Raw genomic sequence first — 24,223 nt, forward strand, 5'->3', positions numbered from 1 at the left:
CTTTCTGGCAGAGTCTGCAGGGTAATTTAAGGAGAGCTGCGGGTGGTGGCATCTAGACATTGACCCCTCAACTGTTCTAGCTAGGGTCTGCCCAGAGCTGACATTCTTGGACAATCTCTGCTGAGGTTAAGACCCCAAGTTCAAAACTTCTAGGGCTGCTAGAGACAGTGTTCATTGCTCATCATGTCCAACTCGTTGTGACCCCATGGACTATAGCCCACCAGGCTCCTCTGTCCATGGAATTCTCCAGGCAAGAATACTGGAGTGAGTAGTTATTCCCTTCTCCCAGGGATCTTCCCAACCCAGGGGTCTAACCCAGGCATCCTGCATTGCAGGCAGATTCTTTACTGTCTGAGACACCAGGGAAGCCTTGGACTACTAAGTCAGGACCTAATCGAATTCAGTGGTTGACTGAACCATCTATCTACCCCTAAACCAGCACAAGAACACAGCAGACAATGAATGATAGCACATCCAATTCAGAATCACCACTGTACTTGCCATATAAATATAATTTCCTGTCTCCTTTCTTCCTCCCTCCCCCAACCCAGTTGCACCCTGGGCATAAGCACTTCCTCTCTCCTCATATATTTCTATTTGCACACATGGCACAGGGAGACAGCCTATTGATAGTGTTTCCGATCACAGACTCACAGAACTAGGAAAGACTCTAGCTGGCAGCAGGCAACCACTGAATGTCCACCATTACTTTACTCTCATCAGCACTCACCTGGGTGGTCTTTGTTCATCCTGCTTTGCATGTGCTTTTGGCCATGCAGCCCCAAACCACGCCTTTTACTTAGAATTCTCGCTTATTGCATTTTGAGAACAAAACTGCTGCTCTTTCTTTCTGCTAAACCTCGCTTGAGGAAGCGCTGAGATCTGCTCAGAGGCAGGAGGGAACTAGAGCCACTGATTTAATAAAAGCAACTGAGGATCACCACTGGGTCCAAATTCCATTTAACTGAGGACATTTGCATCTGATTTTGTCAAGATCTAGAATAACATGGACTTACGTGGTTTGATCACTCGCTTCTAAATGATGTCAGAAAAAACCCTGCTGTTTGGGTGAACTGTAAGTGTCAATAGCACTCACCAGCACACGTGGCTATTAATAAAGGTTAGCTCACAAATGCTGCTGTCACTGGCCACAATGTCTAAGTGATTCTCTTGCAAAAGAGAACAGATGTATTTTTACCTTTTTGCTGTGGTTTGCTTATTTGTTGCTTTGTTTTCTTGATCCATACAAAAAAATATTCAGTTATTAGGAACAATCAAGAACAAAATGGAAATTCAGGGTTATCACACCACAAAACTGCATCTGGATTTTGAATCACTGCTAACGTGTCCTGTTTTATAAACCTACCATAAGTACACAGATAGAACACTTATTTATAAATGGTGCCAAAATCTCAAAATGTTTGTCAAGATTTCAGACATGTTGTTTTCAGTTAGTTTGCTTAAAAATATGCAACTTCAACCCAACACTTAATCAAGTAACAAAGGCTAGAGGTGGGACAGAAACATCCAGAAAATTCTTTCTCCCAAGGACAATCACAAACGCGGGTACATGGTTGATTAACATCTGGATCAACTTAAGGGTGTTTGCAAACCAGCAGGAAATAAATTTCGGGAGAACACCACAGACTTGAGGATGGTTGCTTTAGTATTTAATAATAAATGATTTCCAGTTGATAGAAAAATATTGAAATGTGACTTATATATACAAGGCTGATTCAAATTTGATAAGCATGTCCCCAAAGGAAATTCCTGGGTTTATTAAAACCTTCGGAGGGTTGAATAGAATTAAAATACTCTTATCCTATAGTCCTTGCTGAAGGTGGAGTAACTGCGATCCAGTCCACATGGATGGCGATCATAGAAGGGCAAAAGAGCAAATTTTTGTGTATGCAACTTGAAATTTTGCCTCAATGTGCTTTTAGTAGTGTCAGTCCACATGATCCAGGCGATCATAGAAGAAGGTCAATGGTAAAGAGCAGGGCTGTTCTTACTCTGAAGTTAAAAATGGTTACGAACTGCCAAGATACCCTGTGCAAGCCGTCGTCAACAAAGTACGTGTCACTGCCTTGCTGGTAAAATGTGATGTGTTGATGACTGTTATATTACATCTAAAATCACATTTACGAGTAATAGAAAAGTTCAGTTAAGAGTTTTGCCTTACGTCTCCTGGTACACTGATACAGTGTTGTGTGATATTACCAATTTTCGCTTCAGACATGTTCACACACAACAGTGAAGACTTCACAAGAATCTGCACATTTGATCCATGGTGAAATCACGCCATTTTCATAGCAAATCAACTTTTCCTCAGCAGCAAAATGATAGGTACTTTTTCACCTAGAGAAATGCCCTTCTTTTCAAGGAATCTGGAAAAAAGTAAAACTAGTTCTATGTCTCTGGGGATTGTAATCCAGCTTTTATAAGAAGAGGCCCAGCAGGTAAGAATCCTACTGGCCCACTTTGTGACCAGGAGCATGTGCCTTAACCCTTCTCGTTCAACAAAAGGAAAAGCGAAGTGGGGGCACATGCAATCTTTCTTTCATATGTATCACAAAGGTGTCCTGGAATGCCTTCACATCTCTAACACTGCACAACACATAGAGAAGAGGTCTGCAAAAGGGCAAATTGTTGTGTATGCAACTTGAAATTTTGCCTCAATGTGCTCTGCTTTTAGTAGTGTCAGAGGCAGCAAGAATTTATTCACGCAACCTGACTGATTTGCAGACTGGGAGTAAATGCTAGGCCTTTTGCAGCGATTACCAAGAGCCCCTTTCAGTAGAGATGATCTACGGCCTTCCTGCACCACATTACAGTGGTGGATTGAGGAGTGAGCCCAGCTGAGCCATTCTGTACACTTTTAGTCAGGCTGCGATTTATACTCAGATGGAGATGCCAAAGGCTTTCAGAGGAAGAAAGAAGAGCATTTCTCTGGAAAATTCTTTTACCAGAACCAGAAATCAAACTGATGTGTCACTGATATTTTTCTTAAAAAATAATTCTTTCTTCATAGCAGAAAGAAATTAAAAGGCAAGTTCTCTTCCTGTAGTATTGCTACATATGATTGCTAAGGATATCCCTTGACCCCTTAAGAAAAATCCTCACATGATTTTTTCCTTCAAGTGGTGCATAATACCCTTTCCCTAAGTTTTGGTACTCAGGACACAGTCTATGGCTTTTGGTTACTGAGTTTACGTCAGAAATGATCTAGCTTCACTCTGTGAACAACATCTAGCTGTGCTCATGAGGAATCCTGTTACCTCAGGCCAAACTGAGGGGAAGTGGGAGGAGGAAAAAGCGATTCATGTGGGGTTTGGTGGCCACACCAGCCATTTCATTTTCATCTAGTAAACGTAGGATTTTAACATGGAACCTTGAAAAATAAAGTGGCTGAGCCAGAAAAATGTCAGTTTGACTCAAATTTAGCATTAGGTAGTCAAAGAGTCTTTGTTATTATCAAATTATATCTATAATATACTATATACATATAATTTATATACATATGATAAATATATAAAATTATTTTTATATATAGTACATATACTACTTGACCCTACTAAATATAACTATATATATATACACACACTACAATTATCAGTCTATTTTATTATCAAATTATATATAAGAATAAAAAAATTGTTGTTGTTGTTGTTTAGTCACTACGTCATGTCTGATTCTTTGTGACCCCATGGAGTGTAGCCTACCAGGCTCCTCTGTCCATGGGATTTCTCAGGGAGGAATATTAGAATGTGTTGCCATTTCCTTCTCCAGGGAATCTTCCAGACCCAGGAATCGAACTCATGTCTCCTGCACTGAGAGGCAGTTCCTCTACCCCTGAGCCACCAGGGAAGCCCAACATAAAATGAATAATATAAAATTACTTCTATATAAATGGTACATATACTACTCTTGATCCTACTAAATTTAAACACATATGTAAATATATATACACATACTACAATTGTCAGTCTATTTTATTATCAAATTATATATAAGAATAAAAAAGTATATATAGAATAATATATGCTATTTGATCCCACAAAATTATTTTTCAATAATAACTAATATTTTCCCTTTCCTAGGAGAAAATACATCTAAGATGGTTTACTGTCATTGCCTTGTCGAGTTCTGTTGTCTTTCTAAGAACAGATTTGAGGCATTAAATGCCACTGAGTAAAATGGAGAGGGTATAATGTTTAAAGGAGATGGCATAAAATTAAGAATGATGACTAATCATCATATCACATCCCAGCAAACACATAAGTACGTCCACACACCTACCCCAGTGAAACACAGCACCACCTAGGGTGGCTCCGCCAGGAATTCAGTGAGTGACGGTACCAGGGAACGCAGCTTTGCAGATGGTGACAGCACGATGTCTGTGGCTTGAGGGCCCTGCTGCCTGCAGATTCGGGCATAATTTGCTCTGATCTCCACTAGTCGCTTTAACTCTGTGAAAAAAATTATTTTGAGAGACAAGTCAATGTATTTATAGCAAATAATTAAAAGTTCAGGATGATGAAAAACTCGAAGATCCTTCAGAAACCCTCGACTCCCACGCTCATTACACACTTGACTTGCTTATCACATCAGATATGTGTTAACATTCTTTGGATTTCTACAGAACGGCAGTTGCTAGAGAGGGCTTCCTTCCAAGCTTTTTATAAAGCCTGAATTGGAAGCTAACCTAGAAGTAGTCTAAAAATTGAACCCACTGAAAAGATGGTAAACACAGCATTGAGAACCGTGTTCAGAGTTGAAGACAAATGGCATAAAGCACTCTTTTAATTTTGTTAGGGGTTTGTGTGAAAGACACCATTCTAACAGTGTCTGATTTGTTTTGCCAAAACAAATCCATTTTTTCAAAGACCAAATGTGATTCTTTGTTGGCTTTCACATGCTGAATGTTTTTATGTTATAGTACATAAAATAAATTCTCATTAGGTGTTTAGTTTTGAAAGTCCCAAGCTGCCTTTTTTTCTACTACATACTTAAGTCAGTAGGTCACAGAAAAATTATGAACAGAATGATTCATTAAATGTGCCTTCACAAGAGTATATATATGAATGTATATATATGCTAGTAGCATTTCTCTCTCTTTTCTAAAGCATTCTGAGTGTTTAGATTTCTATCAAATGATTATTTCTCATTTAATTATTTCAAGAAAAACAATACAATAGCAGTTCATATAATAAAATAACTTTCTAATAGCAACTAAGTTAGACTTTCCACTATCAATTAGATTTTCTAGAACATATATCACCCACTGAAAAGATCTTAGATAATTGGGGGAAACCACTAACACTTTGACCATTAAAGGAATATGAGGACCCATTTTAAGAGGGGAAGAAACAGCTCTTTCACATCATAGTAATCGATGTGGTTAAAGAATTGAAGACGCAAAAATGAATGTCTATATAGCCTTGTCAAAGGTCTACAGAGCTAACAAGGAAGAAAATGGTAGGAAAAGTAATGTTTGCATTTTCAGTTTTCTCTTTTCTTTTTTCAGTTTTTATGGGTAACAAGCTTGCTTCTGGGAAGGTAGCCTACATTTCTCTCTGTGTTTTGGATACCTCTCTGGCTAGGTTGCCTGTTACTTATCTGAAAGGCCCAATGAATACAGTGGGGCCAGGAGGGCGAGGTCCAGGAAACAGAAGGCCATCCCAAGAGTACAAAAGATTAAGCATAAATAACGAAAGGACTGGGAAGTTACCTTCTACCACACCACTTGTTTCCTTACTATTCAATTACTTCAAGTGTGTTCATATACTTAACTAGATCAAAACTCTTTCAGGGAAGGAACTCTGACTTACATTTCTTTTATTGGTTATGGAATACAGAAAGCTATCAATTAGTACTTCTGTTAAGGATGACATCACTGGTTCATTCTAAGTAATTCTTCTAAATAATTACATAGTGAGGGTCACCAAGAACTGGGGTGAGGGGTAATGGTGAATGATGGGGACAAGTACAAAGAATATAAAGGTTAATGCCCTTCTTTGATATAGGTGGTGCTGGGGGAATCTCAGAATAGTGTTAGGCATCCCAATAAATCCTTGTCTTCCTGCATTTTAGTTTTTATTCCCATATTTTTGCCCCTTGTAGGCTAAGTATAAAGATAGGATTACAACTGTTTTAAAATTTTTTTGGTTTCTATACCTTATATAAGACATAGTAATAAAAATTTTATGCTGACTCTTAAAAGAGATAACCTAACATTAGTTATTTTTAAAATACCAGGTAATTCATTTCTAATTTTTTTTTGCATATCACGTGGCATGTGAGATCCTAGTTCCCTGGACCAAGGATTGAACCTGTGCCCCCTGCAGTGGAAGCACAGAGTCTTAACCATTGGACTGTTATGGATGTCCCCTGAATCTTCTGATTTCTTTAAAAATGTTATCAATGTTTTTCAGGATATCCTGAAAATTCTGTCTTTGTTAATGTAGACTTACCCCAGAAAGGGGTTTTAAATTCCTCAGGATAAGTAGGATGAAAAACAAGAGTTGGTTTAATACCAAATGTTATGTTCTCTTCCATTTCTAACATTTATCCAAAAAAAGTTGTTGAAAGACAGACAAGATAATAAACAAGCATATATTTACTTATTAGTAAACAAAATAAATCTGTAAAGTGTATATTTGTTTTTTAAAAAAAACATTAAGTTTTAAATAACTTGCAAAGTAGGAAATCAAGGATGCCTCACTTTCCTCAGGGTTAATGCTAAAAAATGAATACCTTCAAAGGAGGCCTTTTAGAATTTCTACAACTAAAGCCCCTTGGGTAAAACTCAAGACTAACAGAACTTTCGTTGAATGCTTTAGATCAAACAGTGTCAACAGTGAGCTTCCAGCAAATAAATATGGAATTTAACTTTAGTAATATGGCATACAAAAGTGTGGAGTAGGATAGTCATTAAAAATCATCATGATGGGATATAAAATTCAGTAAAAAAAAAAAAAAAGCTCTTTGAAGAAACAATGCTTTAATTCTTCAAAAACATGATGGAAAAGAAATCGTCGCTCATACCTTGTTGAGGTCTGAAGCTTCGCCCTGTAGACACACAGATGACCATGTCTCGCTCTATGTCATCCCACGAGTGAACTGGCTCTCCACTGGGGGTGTACAGTGCCCTGGCCAGGTGGGCCAGCTTGAGACGAGAGGAGCAGGCATTCAGCAGCTGAAACACAAAGAGACACGTGCTGGGTGGGTGTGGGATGTCACAATATGTTTAAGTATTAAAAGAATCAACTCCTTGAAGAGAACTATCATCATGATATAGGTGTTCATTTTATTTATAATGGCTAGAAAGAGGTACGCGCTATAGCAAAGGGAACTCTACTCGATACTCTGTAATGACCTATATGGGAAAAGAATCTTAAAAACAGAAAGAGTGAATATATGTATATGTCCTGATTCACTTTGCTGTGTACCTGAAACTAACACCACATTGTAAATCAACCATACTCTGATAAAAATTTAAAAAGAAAAGAAAGAGGTATTGAAGGAGAAGAGAAGGGTTTACAAATGTTCCCTAATGCAGTTAGACAGTGAGGAACTTCAGTGCTTGTCAGTGGATTTGTCCTTGTTATTCTCTTCAGTTAAGTTCAGTCGCTCAGTCGTGTCTGACTCTTTGTGACCCCATGAACCGCAGCACGCTAGGCCTCCCTGTCCATCACCAACTCCCGGAACTTACTCAAACTCATGTCCGTCGAGTCGGTGATGCCATCCAACTATCTCGCCCTCTGTCATGCCCTTCTCCTCCCACCTTCAATCCTTCCCAGAATCAGGGTCTTTTCAAATCAGTCAGTTCTTTGCATCAGGTGGCCAAAGTATTGGAGTTTCAGCTTCAACATCAGTCCTTCCAATGAACACCCAGGGCTGATCTCCTTTAGGATGGACTGGTTGGATCTCCTTGCAGTCCAAGGGACTCTCGAAGGTCTTCTCCAACACCAGAGTTCAAAAGCATCAGTTCTTCAGTGTTCAACTTAATAGTCCAACTCTCACATCCATACATGACCACTGGAAAAACCATACCCTTGACTAGACAGACCTTTCTTGACAAAGTAACGTCTCTTTTAACGTGCTGTCTAGGTTGGTCGTAACTTTCCTTCCAAGGAGTAAGCATCATTTAATTTCATGGTCACAGTCACCATCTCCAGTGATGTTGGAGCCCCCAAAAATAAATTCTGCCACTGTTTCCATTGTTTCTATTTGCCATGAAGTGATGGGACTGGATGCAATGATCTTAATTTTCTGAATGTTGAGTTTTAAGCCAACTTTTTCACTCTCCTCTTTCACTTTCATCAAGAGGCTCTTTAGTTCTTCTTCACTTTCTGCCATAAGGGTGGTGTCATCTGCATATCTAAGATTATTGATATTTCTCCCAGCAATCTTGATTCCAGCTTGTGCTTCATCCAGCCCAGCGTTTCTCATGATGTACTCTGCATATAAGTTACACTGTTCTCTATTTTTCCACATAGAAGAGACTCCTTGCTGTTTAAGAAATGGCTGTGTGAAAGATCTTGATTTGAAGAATCTATATTTGTCAGAATAGCTCAATTTATTTTTCCCCAATGAGCAAGGTGCTAGAAGGACAAAAGCACTGACCTGGTTCTGGCCTCTGTCTGACCTCAGACAAGTCAGGCAATGTGCCTACAAAAGAGTCTCTTCAACTATAAAATCTGAGTTTTGGTCTAATACCTCTTGGATTCCATGATTCTATTATCATCAAAGGTTTTTTTTAAATTAGTAAATTAAAAAGCTATCTGTTAGAGCCTAATTCAGTTTCTTTCAATTTTCCTTGAAACAGTGAAAAAAAACACATGTACAGACGCAAAATGTCAACAGTTTTACAGAAGATCACTCGACCTGTTGTCAGACCCCTAAGGGTGGTTTCATTAGTGTGAATAGACTTTAAAACAGAATATATAAGCAAGCAGGAAGAAAGTAAGACATTTCCACACACTTGCTTGTATGACTTTTACCTATCATCCAGGCCGGACAGCAACTCTCCCAAAATGAAAGAGCCAGGTTTGCATGAGCCCCAGTCACCTAATACTTCTTTTCATATATCAAATTAGGGGCTACAACTCACAGCAATTGAGTTGTAGAACTGGGCAACTTATGGCATCTTTCATCTGGAAAATGGTTCAGAAATACAAAGGAAGACAAGAGAGTGATGAGATAATGCAATTCAGGGACTGAATTTTTCACCCGGTATTTTGAGCAAGGGATGGATGCACTGAATTGAGCAGCAACAAATTATCCTGGAATACATTCCCATATGCAGAGGGGGCAGTCAGACAGGAGCGGTGGGAGAACAGACTTAAATGCGGTCCTACACCCTTTGCTGAATAACAGCCAGTTAGCAGCAATGTGACTCTGATTCAGGATCTACAGGAGGATCCTACAGCTCCCAAGTCAAAATTTAGGGGAACAAAAGAGAACTCATGTCTCCAGTCAAGAGAGCTCTCCTTGTACAAGGAGATATAAATAGAAAAATGAACCTCAGCAGTAAGTGGATTGTGAAAATATTCTACCACATAAACAGTATCTGTACACAAGGTGAAGAGATTTTTTAAAAAGATTTACAGCACAAATACATTTTAGAGTGTCTGTATTGTGCTTCCCAAAATTTTAATAAAATATGACTTCCACAGACACACACACACACACAGAAGTGAGATGACAACAGCTTAAAGGAAAGGAACATTGCTGAGATACAGACAGAGATAATGATGGTGATGGTGATGATCATAATAATAGTAGCAGTTTAAATTTACTGGCACATTTCTATGGGCTAGAAACTTATCTAAAAGTTTCTAAGGATAATCTAATTTTATTCTGTGGGAATAATTATTATCCTTTTTTTATTGGTGAGAAAAATGGAGAACAGAGAGGTTAAATATCATAACTAAGGTCACACAGCTGGTAGGAGAAGAAACAGAGTTTTAAATTGATATGAATAGAGAGCCAAATGAGAGGCAATGAAATGAAAGATTCAGTAGTAGAATTAAACTGTCTTAAAAGCAGAAAAAAGGAGACTGAATATTGTAGAAAATCAAATTGTATTAGAGAGGACTAAGTTGAGAAAATCTCCTAGTATATAGAGGAAGGGTAAGACAAAATTTAGGAGAGAAAAGTTAAACATTTGTCACATCAGGACATCAGATATTAAACCTATACAATATAGGTATTAGTGGAGAAGAATTCAGAATATATTAAACTTAAAGAATTCTCAAAAAAAAAAAAAAGAACCAGAAGAAAATCCTCTTCTTTCAAACATGTCTTCATATCAAATAGGTTAACCCAAGATAAGGCAAAGTTAATGAAAAAATGACTAACATTTAACTTTAACTGGGTTAAAAGTATGAATTTCAGACAAAGAGGAAAATTCAGTTTTGTTTAGACCTGTTTTCTGCAACAATGATTACTAAAGAAAATGGAGGAGAATCTATGAACCTTTTAGGAGAAAAGGTTTCAGTGTAAGAATTCAGTATCCAGCTAAATTATTACTTTGGTTACAGGAAACAAAAGATATTCTTATGTGTATAAAATCTCAGAAACCATCACTCAGATACATTTCAGATTATTAAAAAAATGAATGAAATTCCTTCACCACGGAAAAGTCATAGTATAAAGTGACTAATATTAAGCAATAAGATCACTAGAACATGATACAGCTGTTATAAAAAATGGTTAGAAAATAAATAAGTTTAAAATTTTAAAATAAGTCTTTATACGGAAAGTAAAAATGTAAAACATCACTAAAAAGGAACATGGGAAAGGAAAAAAAAAAAAGCATTCCAACTTTCCAGCTATTTATGGAGGGAAAAGATCCTGTTTCTTCTTTTTTCCATTGTTAAGAATATTTAAGACCATCTAGAAGTACCACCCCAAAAAGATGTCCTTTTCATTATAGGGGACTGGAATGCAAAATTAGGAAGTCAAGAGACACATGGAGTAACAGGCAAATCTGGCCTTGTGGTACAAAATGAAGCAGATGAAAGGCTAACAGAGTTTTGCCAAGAGAACGCACTGGTCATAGCAAACACCCTCTTCCAACAACACAAGAGAAGACTACACATGGACATCACCAGATGGTAAATACCAAAATCAACTGATTGTATTCTTTGCAGTCAAAGATGGAGAAGCTCTACACAGTCAGCAAAAACGAGACTGGGAGCTGACTGTGGCTCAGATCATGAACTCCTTATTGCCAAAATGAGACTGAAATCGAAGAAAGTAGGGAAAACCACCAGACCATTCGGGTATGACCTAAATCAAATCACTTACAATTATACACTGGAAGTGACAAATTGATTCAAGGGATTAGATCTGATAGAGTGCCTGAAGAACTATGGACAGAGGTTCATGATATTGTACAAGAGGAAGGGATCAAGACCATCCCCAAGAAAAAGAAATACAAAAAGGCGAAATGGTTGTCTGAGAAGGCCTTACAAATAGCTGTGAAAAGAAGAGAAGCTCAAGGCAAAGGAGAGGAGGAAAGATATACCTTTTCTGAATGCCAAAATACACCCATTTGAATGCAGAGTTCCAAAGAATAGCAAGGAGAGATAAGAAGGCCTTCCTCAGTGATCATTGCAAAGAAATAGAGGAAAACAATACAATGGGAAAGACTAGAGATCTCTTCAAGAAAACCAGAGATACCAAGGGAACATTTCAGGAAAAGATGGGCACAATAAAGGACAGAAACTGTATGGATCCATCAGAAGCAAAAGATATTAAGAAGAGGTGGCAAGAATACACACAGAAGAACTATACAAAAAAGATCTTCAAGACTGACATAATCACTATGGTGTGATCACTCACCTAGAAACAGACATCCTGGAATATGAAGTCAAGTGGGCCTTAGGAAGCATCACTATGAACAAAGCTAGTGAAGGAAATGGAATTCCAGTTGAGCTATTTCAAATCTTGAAAGATGATGCTGTGAAAGTGCTGCACTCAATATACCAGCAAATTTGGAAAACTCAGCAGTGGTCACAGGACTGGAAAAGGTCAATTTTCATTCCAATCCCAAAGAAAGGCAATGACAAAGAATGTTCAAACTACCACACAATTGCACTCATCTCACACACTAGCAAAGTAATGCTCAAAATTCTCCAAGCCAGGCTTCAACAGTACCTGAAGCATGAACTTCCACGTGTTCAAGCTGGATTTAGAAAAAGCAGAGGAACCAGAGACCAAATTGCCAACATCCAATGGATCATTGAAAAAGCGAGAGTTCCAGAAAAACATCTACTTCTGCTTCATTGACTATGCCAAAGCCTTTGACTGTGTGGATCACAACAAACTGTGGAAAATTCTTACAGAGATGGAATATCAGACCACCTGATCTGCCTCTTCAGAAATCTGTATGCATGTCAAGAAGCAACAGTTAGAACTGGACATGGAACAACAGACTGGTTCAAAATTGGGAAAAGAGTATGTCAAGGCTGTATATTGTCACCCTGCTAATTTAACTTATATGCAGAGTACATCATGCAAAATGCCAGGCTGGATGAAGTACAAGCTGGAATCAAGATTGCTGGGAGAAATATAAAAAACCTCAGATATGCAGATGACACCACCCTTATGGCAGAAGTGAAGTACTAAAGAGCCTCTTGATGAAAGTGAAAGAGGAGAGTGAAAAAGTTGCCTTAAAACTCAATATTCAGAAAACTAAGATCATGGTATCTGGTCCCATCACTTCATGGCAAACAGATGGGGAAACAACAGAAACAGTTAGAGACTTTATGTTTTTGGGCTCCAAAATCACTGCAGATGGTGACTGCAGCCATGAAATTAAAAGATGCTTGCTCCTTGAAAGAAAAGCTATGACCAACCTAGACAGCACATTAAAAAGCAGAGACATTACTTTGCCAACAAAGGTCCATCTAGTCAAGGCTATGGTTTTTCCAGTGGTCATGTATGGATGTGAGAGTCGTACTGTAAAGAAAGCTGAGCACTGAAGAATTGATGCTTTTGAACTGTGGTGTTGGAGAAGACTCTTGAGAGTCCCTTGGACTGCAAGGAGATCCAACCAGTCAATCCTAAAGGAAATCAGTCCTGAATATTTACTGGAAGGACTAATGCTGAAGCTGAAACTCCAATGCTTTGGCTACCTGATTCAAAGAACTGACTCACTGGAAAAGACCCTGATTCTGGGAAATACTGAAGGTGGGAGAAGAAGGGTGACAGAGGATGAGATGGTTTCATGGCATCACCGGCTCAATGGACATAAGTTTGAGTAAACTCCGGGAGTTGTTGGACAGGGAAGCCTGGAATGCTGCAGTCCATGGGGTTGCAAAAAGTCGGACACGACTGAGTGACTGAACTGAACTGAACTGAAGGATATTTATTTTTACTATTATTTTTGTTGTTGTTCAGTCATTCAGTCATGCCCACCTCCTTGAAACTACTTGGACTGCAGCATACCATACTTCCTTATCCTTCATTATCTCCCAGAGTCGATTCTTATGAAAGTAATTAATAGCCTAACACAGCTATAGTCAAAACTTCTATAGGACGATTTTAAGGTGCTGAAGTGCAATTCCAAAATTCAACTATAAAAATCAACAGGGCTTCCTTGGTGGCTCAATCTGCCTGCCAATGCAGGAGAAGTGGATTCGATCCCTAATCCGGGAAGGTTCTACATTATATGGAGCAACTAAGCCCATGTATTGAGCCTGTGCTCTAGAGCCCAGGAAACTAACGACTGAGCCCACAGGCTGAAACTACTGAAGCCCACAGGCACTAGAGCCCACGCTCTGCAACAAAAGCCACCTCAATGAGAAGGCCACGCACCTTAACTAAAGAGCAGCCCCTACTTGCCTCAACCAGAGAAAAGCCTGGGCAGCAATAGACGAAGACCCAGTACAGCCAAAACAAATGAATAAATAAATGAAGTTTCTAAAAATATGGACAGGCAAAGATAATTAAGTAAAAAGTGAAAAGAAAAACAATAGGAAACTCCTGTCAGATATTAAAATATATTAAAGCTATAGTATTTCTACAAGTATCAGATAGCTTGAAAGAAGATACTAATAAGAATTCAGTATATATAACTATAAAGTTTATATTCCAACTCAGTGGGAAGAACAAAAACGATTATTCCGTAAGTAGGGCTGAAATAGTGGAGCCCATTATACAGAGTGAAGTAAGCCAGAAAGATAAACACCAATACAGTATAATGCATATATATGGAATTTAGAAAGATGGTAACGATAACCCTATATGCAAGACAGAAAAAGAGACACAGATGTATAGAACAGACTTTTGGACTCTGAGAGAAGGCGAGGGTGGGATGATCTGAGAGAATAGCATTGAAACATGTATATTATCAAGCGTGAAACAGATCGCCAGCCCAGGTTGGATGCATGAGACAAGTGCTCGGGGCTGGTGCACTGGGAAGACCCAGAGGGATGGGATGGGGAGGGAAGTGGGAGGGGGGTTAAGGATGCGGAACACATGTAAATCCATGGCTGATTCATGTCAATGTATGGCAAAAACCACTACTATATTGTAAAGTAATTAGCCTCCAACTAATAAAAATAAATGAAAAAAATAATAATAAAGCAGAGAAGATAGCTTCACTCAAATTTTACACCAGAAAAAAGTTTTACCCAGTTTAAAAAGTAAGAGGCAATGAGACAATTATAAAAATCTTAAGAAAAAATCAGATGAATCTTTAAATGACAGGAAACAGTGAAAGTCACTCAGTCATGTCCGACTCTTTGCAACACCACGAACTGTAGCCCACCAGGCTCCTCTATCCATGGGATTCTCCAGGCAAGATACTAGAGTGGGTAGCCATTCCCTTCTACAGGGAATTTTCCTGACCCAGGGATCAAACCCAGGTCTCCTACACTGCAGGAGACTTTCTTTACCATCTGAGCCACCAGGGAAGTCTTATATGATATAAAGATAGTAAAATACTATTGGAACTTGAAAAATTAAGAACAAACTTAAAACATACATAAGTTTCTACACATTAAAAAGTCTCTCAGACATCATGGCAAATTGGAAATTTGTCATAAAAAATCTGACAAAGTTATGCATAGTAGGCTTATTGCCATAGAAAAAGAAAATTTATATTAGCGTGAAAAATATTCACAGACTACTAATAAATGAGCAAAACAAATAAAAATCACTGTTACCAGTAATAAAGACACATAAATTGAAACACGGATATAACATTCTCTCCTGTCAACTTGCAAATACATATTTCTAAGTGACTGCAATTAGCATTGTTGATTACTCATGTAAACAGCATGTTAGTAGGAACTCTCATTCAAACTTGTGGGAGCATCAGTTGCTGAAATATTCCTAGAAAACAATCTGGTGATAGCTGTTAAAATTCTCCAACACATCTACATAATTTGACCTAGAAATTCTTCTAAGAACTTATTTGGCAGAGATAATCAGAAATTTTGAAAGGATTTATGTGTAGATATGTTATTTGGATTATGTTTTATGATAGCAAAATTAGAAACAATCTAAATGGCAAACAATAGAGAAGTGGATGAGTAAGTAATAATCCAACCATTTGATAGAAGGTGATGATGCCACCGAAAATAATGCTTGTTAAAGAATATTAAATTATGCAGTCAAAAAGTCACAAGAGCTTGTTCGGTGAATAATCACATGTATCATCTAACATGATGACAATGGCAAAAAATGTATAAATATATAGAAACCATGAGACTAGACCTACTAAAATTATAATAATTGTGGTTATTTGTGGGAGTCAGAATTTTCATTTCCTTCTTGGTGCTTTTTCTTTTTCTAAATTTAATGCAAAAATGACTGTATGCTGTTCTACAATTAGAACAATAATCTATTATTCTAACAATCCAAAATTTCAGAGTATGAAACAGATTCATGTGGTTTCATGCAGTTTTGCAGTTTTTCTAAATTTTCCATAGTAATAGCCGCCTTCTTCTGCTTAGGATGCCAAAACGAATACCACCAATTCTGGAGGCTGTTAAGTCAAGACCAAGCTGTGGTTTGATACGGTTTCTGGTGAGAGCTCCTCCTGGCTTATAGACAGTTGCCTTCTTGTAGTGTTCTCATATGATGGGAGAAGAGAGAGAAATCTCTCTTTTTCTCTTCTTATAAACCCACACATTATTTCAGGTTAAGGCTTCACCCTTAAGGTCACTTAACATTAATTACCTCTTCAAGGCCCTGTCTCCAAATACAATCACATCGGAGGTTAGGATTTTAGCATAAGTGGGGGGAGGGGGGAATCACATTTCAGTCCTAGCAGCTATTATTATGTATTTCCTATCCCCACCCCCACCCCACCCCCCCAAAGAGTAGAGAACTGAGTTTCTACCTGGACTGGGAGAAGTGGGGCGCTGTCCTAGAAACACGTAGATAGGTCTCTGGAAGAAATTCCTGCAGCTTGAAAAAACTGACATTGCAGCTAAGTCACTTCACTCGTGTCCAACTCTTTGTAACAGACTGCAGCCCATGAGGCTCCTCTGTCCATGGAATCCTCCAGGCAAGAATACTGGAGTGGGCTGCCATTTCCTTTTCCAAGGGATTTTCCCAAACCAGGGATCAAACCCGGGTCTCCTGTATTGCAGGCAGATTTTTTTACTGCCTGTGCCACTCAGGAAGGCCCTGAAAAAAATCCTACATAAGGATAACTCTTATACTTTCCCCTGAAGTGAAGTCGCTCAGTCGTGTCCGACTCTGTGCGACCCCATGGACTATAGCCCACCAGGCTCCTCTGTCCATGGGATTCTCCAGGCAAGAATACTGGAGTGGGTTGCCATTTCCTTCTCCAGGGGATTTTCCCGACCCAGGGATCAAACCCAGGTCTCCCGCATTGCAGGCAGACGCTTTAACCTCTGAGCCACCAAGGAAGCCCGTGTATTTTTTTTTCTTTAATTTTCCCCTGCTTTACCACTAAAATGTCACTAGTCTATAGAAATTGTGTTTCCTGTTTATAATTAAGTGCATGCCTTCATGCTAAATTGCTAAATTCATGCTAAATTGCCTGTCATGTCCTACTGTTTGCGACCCTATGAGCTGTAGCCCATCAGGCTCCTCTGTTCATGGGATGCTCCAGGCAAGAATACTAGAGTGGGTTGCCATGCCCTCCTACAGAGGATCTTCCTGACCCAGGGATCGAACCTGCATCTCATGTCTCCTGCACCGGCAGGCAGGTTCTTTACCACTAGCGCCACCTAGGAAGCCCATTATAATCAAGTGAATGAATGTTACCTAATAGAAACATATACTAAATACAAGTAGGAGTTAAATCTATAGCTGTTTCACTTGATTTTCACAAAGATCTATTTTCATTAGACTCAGTTAATGAGTTTATAAAAATCTTAAAAAAAAATAAATTTGGGAGAAAAAAAGACATTTCAGTACAATTACGTTCTAAAATGTCCAGTTAACTTTTGACCTTTAATGATGTTCTTAATTCTCAGCTTTTCAAATATATGTAAATATACTCAAGTTCTTCCTTTAAAGTGGGTAATATAAATTACACGTTTAAATTCTGCAATAACAAAAGCTCATAATAAAAGAACAATGTTCTTTACGTAATTCTTCACCTATATTGTGAGTTTTCATAGACCCAGTACTCTCAGGGTGGTGCACATGGGCACCACAGAACTATTTCATATTCCCTGAGGACATGAGGTACTTCCCTCTACAAAAAAAAAAAAAAAAAAATCTGTTTCTCATTCATTCAGCTTCCACTCATGCATTCAGAACTATGCTTGGCTGTGAGACACCACATTGGTTTTGAAATTCTGTGGAATTGGAAAGATATTGCAGGGATGGGAGAAGACAGATGCTACAGGACCATAGAAGGAGGGGCTTGGACAGTCATAAATCAGAGAAATAGGATGACCCTGAAGAAAGAACCACTAACCCTGGGGGCAGGGGCGGGGGTGCACTGATGACAGATGACCCTACATCAGTTGGAGACAAGAGATGCTCCAGCCACGTTCAAAGACTGGGTAGGAAGAATGTGGTTAAATCATCCAGAATAGCAGCAGCAGTGAAAGAAGTTGAGGTAAAACCTGCATTAGTGGGATTCAAACACCATCTGGGGGTTTCATTGTAGAAAGTAGAGGGAAGCACTCTGAAAAGCATTCTGTTCCGCATTCTTCAGGTAAAAGTACCAGCCACTGAAAATCTGAGCTTCTCTGGAATTGGCATTGTTAGCCAGATCCACCCAGTAAAATCTGAACCCTACTTTTCCAGTAGTTTCACATCCACAGTGCATTTTCCTGGAGTATTCTTTACAGGCTGATAGCCTGAAAAGAAACATTTCTAATTGATCATGAAGAATCTCAAACAGATCCCTAAAAACAAAAACAGAATGGAAAAGGAAAGGAAAGAGATTAGAAAGAGCATTTTTTAATAAAAGAAAAGAAGAAGTAATATGAAGCAGGCTTTCTAGACATTGCCTAAGTATCCTTCTATACACCGAGGCTACATTCAGTTCAGTTCAGTTGCTCAGTCATGTCCGACTCTTTGCTACCCTATGAATTGCAGCACGCCAGAACTCCCTGTCCATCACCAACTCCCGTAGTCTACCCAAACCCATGTTCATTGAGTCGGTGATGCCATCCAGCCATCTCATCCTCTGTTGTCCCCTTCTTTTCCTTCTTTTCCTGCCCGCAATCCTTCCCAGCATCAGGGTCTTTTCCAATGAGTCAACTCTTCGCATCAGGTGGCCAAAATATTGGAATTTCAGCTTCAACATCAGTCCTGCCAATGAACACCCAGGACCGATCTCCTTTAGGGTGGACTCTTGCAGGCCAAAGGACTCTCAAGAGTCTTCTCCAACACCATAGTTCAAAAGCATCAATTCTTTGGCACTCAGCTTTCTTCACCATTCAACTCTCACATCCATACATGACCACTGGAGGAACCACAGCTTTGACTAGACAGACCTTTGTTGACAAAGTAATGTCTCTGCTTTTAAATATGCTATCTAGGTTGGTCATAACTTTCCTTCCAAGGAGTAAGCATCTTTCAATTTCATGGCTGCAGTCACCATCTGCAGTGATTTTGGAGCCCCCAAAAATAAAGTCTGACACTGCTTCCACTGTTTCCCCATCTATTTCCCATGAAGTGATGGGACCAGATGCCATGATCTTCGTTTTATGAATGTTGAGCTTTAAGCCAACTTTTTCACTCTTTTCCTTCATTTTCATCAAGAGGCTTTTTAGTTCCTCTTCACTTTCTGCCATAAAGGTGGTGTCGCCTGCATATATGAGGTTATTGATATTTCTCCCGGCAATCTTGATTCCAGCTTGTACTTCCTCCAGCCCAGCGTTTCTCATGATGTACTCTGCATAGAAGTTAAATAAGCAGGGTGACAATATACAGCCTTGACGTACTCCTTTTCCTATTTGGAACCAGTCTGTTGTTCCATGCCCAGTTCTAACCATTGCTTCCTGACCTGCACACAGGTTTCTCAAGAGACAGGTCAGATGGTCTGGTATTCCCATCTCTTTAAGAATTTTCCACACCTTATTGTGATTCACACAGTCAAAGGCTTTGGCATATTCAATAAAGCAGAAATGGATGTTTTTCTGGAACTCTCTTGCTTTTTCCATGATCCAGCAGATGTTAGCAATGTGATCTCTGGTTCCTCTGCCTTTTCTAAAACCAGCTTGAACATCTGAAAGTTCACAGTTCACATATTGCTAAAACCTGGCTTGGAGAATTTTGAGCATTACTTTACTAGCATGTGAGATGAGTACAATTGTGTAGTAGTTCGAGCATTCTTTGGCATTACCTTTCTTTGGGATTAGAATGAAAACTGACCTTTTCCAGTCCTGTGGCCACTGCTGAATCTTCCAAATTTGCTGGCATATTGAGTGCAGCACTTTCACAGCATCATCTTTCAGGATTTGAAATAGCTCAACTGGAATTCCATAACCTCCACTAGCTTTGCTCATAGTGATGCTTCCTAAGGCCCACTTGACTTCACATTCCAGGATGTCTGTTTCTCGGTGAGTGATCACACCATTGTGATTATCTGGGTCATGAAGATCTTTTTTGTACAGTTCTGGGTATTCTTGCCACCTCTTCTTAATATCTTCTGCTTCTGTTAGGTCCATACCATTTCTGTCCTTTATCGAGCCCATCTTTGCATGAAATGTTCCCTTGGTATCTCTAATTTTCTTGAAGAGATCTCTAGTCTTTCTGATTCTGTTGTTTGCCTCTATTTCTTTGCATTGATTGCTGAGGAAGGCTTTTTTATCTCTCCTTGCTATTCTTTGGAACTCTGCATTCAGATGGGAATATCTTTCCTTTTCTCCTTTGCTTTTAACTTCTCTTGTTTTCACAGCTATTTATAAGGCCTCCTCAGACAGCCATTTTGCTTTTTTGCATTTCTTTTCCATGGGGATGGTCTTAATCCGGGTCTCCTGTACAGTGTCACGAACCTTCGTCCATAGTTCATCAGGCACTCTATCAGATCTAGTCCCTTAAATCTATTTCTCACTTCCACTGTGTAATCATAAGGGATTTGATTTAGTCATACCTGAATGGTCTAGTGGTTTTCCTTACTTTCTTCAATTTAAGTCTGAATTTTGCAATAATCATGATCTGAGCCACAGTCAGCTTCTGGTCTTGTTTTTGCTGACTGTACAGAGCTTCTCCATCCTTGGCTGCAAAGAATATAATCAATCTGATTTCGGTGTTGACCATCTGGTGATGTCCATGTGTAGAGTCTTCTCTTGTGTTGTTGGAAGAGGGTGTTTGCTATGACCAGTGAGTTCTCTTGGCAAAACTCTATTAGCCTTTGCCCTGCTTCATTCTGTACTCCAAGGCCAAATTTGCCTGTTACTTCAGGTGTTTCCTGACTTCCTACTTTCACATTCCAGTCCCCTATGATGAAAAGGACATCTTTTTTGGGTGTTAGTTCTAAAAGGTCTTGTAGGTCTTCATAGAACCATTCAACTTCAGCTTCTTCAGCGTTACTGGTTGGGGCATAGGCTTAGATTACCGTGATATTGAATGGTTTGCCTTGGAAACGAAGAGAGATCATTCTGTCATTTTTGAGATTACATCCAAGTACTGCATTTCAGACTCTTTTATTGAGTCTGAAACAACATTTCTTCTACTACTACTTTTCTACTACTCCATTTCTTCTAAGGGATTCTTGCCCACAGTAGTAGATATAATGGTCATCTGAGTTAAGTTCACCCATTCCAGTCCATTTTAGTTTGCGGATTCCTAGAATGTCTATGTTCACTCTTGCCATCTCCTGTTTGACCACTTCCAATTTTCCTTGATTCTCGGACCTAACATTCCAGGTTCCTATGCAATATTGCTCTTTATAGCATTGGACCTTGCTTCTGTCACCAGCCACATCCACAACTGGGTATTGTTTTTGTTTTGGCTCCATCCCTTCATTCTTTCTGAAGTTATTTCTCCACTGCTCTCCAGTAGCATATTGGGCACCTACCGACCTGGGGAGTTCATCTTTCAGTGTCCTATCATTTTGCCTTTTCATACTGTTCATGGGGTTCTCAAGGCAAGAATACTGAAGTGGTTTGCCATTCCCTTCTCCAGTGGACCACACTCTATCAGACCTCTCCACCATGACCCGTCTGTCTTGGGTGGCCCCACACGGCATGGCTTAGTTTCATTAATTAGGCCACATTAATCTCCTCCAAACATTGGCTTTACTATACCATTACCTTATTCAGAGACAACTAGTGGCTCATGTGCTTTAGTCTGGGGTAGTGTAATGGACTGAATTGTGTCCTACCCAAGACTCAATAGGTTAAGAGACATTAGAGTGCTCTCTCTCTCTCCACATAAGCACAGAGGAAAGGTTGTGTGAGCACACAGTGGTGAGAAGTCAGCCATCTGCCACACAGAGAGTCCATATCAGAAACCAACCCTGTTGGTACCTTGATCTTGGAATTTCCAGCTTCCAGAAGTGTGAGAAATATATTTCTGTTGTCTAGGCCACCCAGTTTGTGGTTTTTTGTTATGGCAGCCGACGTAGACTATACAGAGTATATGGTGTCAACCATACATGCTTTTAAACAATCTCTCCAGTTGTCTGTATCTCTCCTTATTTCTTAGTTCAAGTACCATTTATTAATACTTATTTGGTTTATGAATCTAACACCCATACCTCTGCGTGTGCTGCTCCTCATCCTTATTAATACCTTTTCTGAATGTTGACTTTTCCCCATTTATCAAATTCCATCAGAGGTCCTGATTGAGTCCACTGTGGAGCTTTCTCCTTCACCCCAGGTGGGCACAATGCTCCTTCCTCTGAACTACTATTGAACTTCCTGCGTGTACTACTGATCTGACCTTCATCACATGCTGTTAGTACTTGTCTAAAAGGAGTGTCAGCTCCCTTAGCAAATGCATTTTTCTTACAATCTGTGTTCAGCATAACAAAATATGGAACACATAGAAAAACACATAATAAAGAAATACTGTCTCTATTAGATCACCAGTAATAAGACCATCCAATAAACACTTCCAAAAATAAAATCCATCCAGTCTTTTTCTTTAATGTGTGTACATACATGTATATAGAATTCAACTCTATATGCTTTATATTATGCTTCTTTCATTTAGTATATCTTGAACATCTTTATTGTCATTATTCTTTCTAAAGTTGATTTTATTTATAACATCCCATTCTACAGTCTATAATTCATTTAACCAAATCCCTATTTGTGTTTATTTCTAATCTTTCTATGCTATAAATAACCTATGATAAATATTATTATCAAATAACCTTTGCATAAATTCATGAAAATATCCTTGGGATAAGATTTTATAATAGAAGTGCATTTTCTTATGATTTGTATAGCCACATGGTTCTGCAAAAAGTTGTGCTCCTATTAACATGAGAGTGCCCATTTCTTTATAAACCTAAGTAAAGCTTGATGTATTTTCAAATGCTTTGCCAGTTGTAAATATGAATGTAATGAGAACAAAGATCATGTGCTATTTTATGTTTCCTATTGCTACCACTACTATTGAGGTTAACCTGTCAATTATACTACACTATAAACTTTTCAAACTCTTTTCACACACATAAATTAGAGTAATAATTTACAGCATCTAGCACAGTGCCCTTTATGTACAAAGTTCATAAAAAATTATATTATCATGGAATAATATGTGTGGAGTGCCTTTTATATGCTACCTGAGAGTCACATAAATCCAAAAGTCATTCCTTCACTAGGTATATGTAATTTTTGTAAAAATTATTGTAAGTTTTTGCTCTCCTGAGTTTTAAAGTCCATCTTTAATCTTATTGCCCCTGCTCTACTCTTTATTTATTAATCATTTCATATTCCCTCACTGACATATGAGTTCTTGTTGCAATGGTTAGGTACAATTTAATAAACTGTGATTTTTGAAGAAATGTTTCAGCTTTTTTATAGAAATTGTTCTAGGATAGTCTCTCCTGAATAAGCTCTCATTCATTTTTTAAAAATCCCTTTCTTTTTTTTCATGTATATAAAGTCCCTTTGCTTATATTCCTAGTTCTGAATGTATTGTCTGCATTTTTCCTTTTCTCAAGCACAGCAAACCTGTTGTCAACTTCTGAGATGTAATTGCTTTCACAGTTCTCATTCAAAGTCCTTGTCAAAGAAGGGTGGTCTCCATCACACTCTGAAATCATCAACCATGAGGGGCACAGCTCTTCTGCAGTGCCCCTGACACTCTAGGTGCCCCCATCAGCCTCCACGAACTCCTCCAGACTCATCTGCTGCACTGTCTTGCCTTTTCCTCCATCCTCCACCAACATCTCATCCTTACGTGACTTCCTCTTGTCCCAGAAAAAGTTACAAAAACATTTCAAAAAATAATAAGAACATTTTTACAATGTATTATAAGATATCACTGCAACAAATAAGAATTTTTGAAATTCTACCAAAATCCATTTCCTGGGTACCTAAAGTTTTTATTTAAAGATGAAGACAAAATATCAAATTTTGGAATTATATTCTGATATTGCAAACAATAAATGAACTGCTACTCATCTTTTCCTTAGTCAGTCTTTTAATTTTGGAAAGTGGAAAGTCAGCCATAATTCTCGGACTCTGGGCATCAAGAATATGAGAGGTTTCCTCTAGTGAATACTGTGGTTTTCCCCACAGAGAACATATCTAGAGGATAATCATGCTTTTGTGAACTAGGCTTAAAATGGAACAGGAAAACTATTATT

General features: G+C 38.7%; 1 protein-coding gene across 2 annotated transcripts in view; it reads right to left on the minus strand.

The window, feature by feature from the left end:
* LOC110125208 (doublecortin domain-containing protein 1) overlaps positions 1-24,223 on the minus strand; it is a 101,032-nt gene that overhangs the window by 9,926 nt on the left and 66,883 nt on the right. For both annotated transcript variants that reach the window (XM_070472986.1, XM_070472985.1), the window contains 2 exons: positions 7,048-7,198; positions 4,300-4,469 (listed from right to left, as the gene is read on the minus strand). In XM_070472986.1, coding sequence (XP_070329087.1) covers positions 4,321-4,469; positions 7,048-7,198 — 300 coding nt within the window. In that variant the 3' untranslated portion in view covers positions 4,300-4,320. The remainder of the gene's footprint in view (positions 1-4,299; positions 4,470-7,047; positions 7,199-24,223) is intronic.

Source organism: Odocoileus virginianus, chromosome 10 (genome assembly GCF_023699985.2).
Source record: "Odocoileus virginianus isolate 20LAN1187 ecotype Illinois chromosome 10, Ovbor_1.2, whole genome shotgun sequence".
Classification (NCBI taxonomy): domain Eukaryota; kingdom Metazoa; phylum Chordata; class Mammalia; order Artiodactyla; family Cervidae; genus Odocoileus; species Odocoileus virginianus.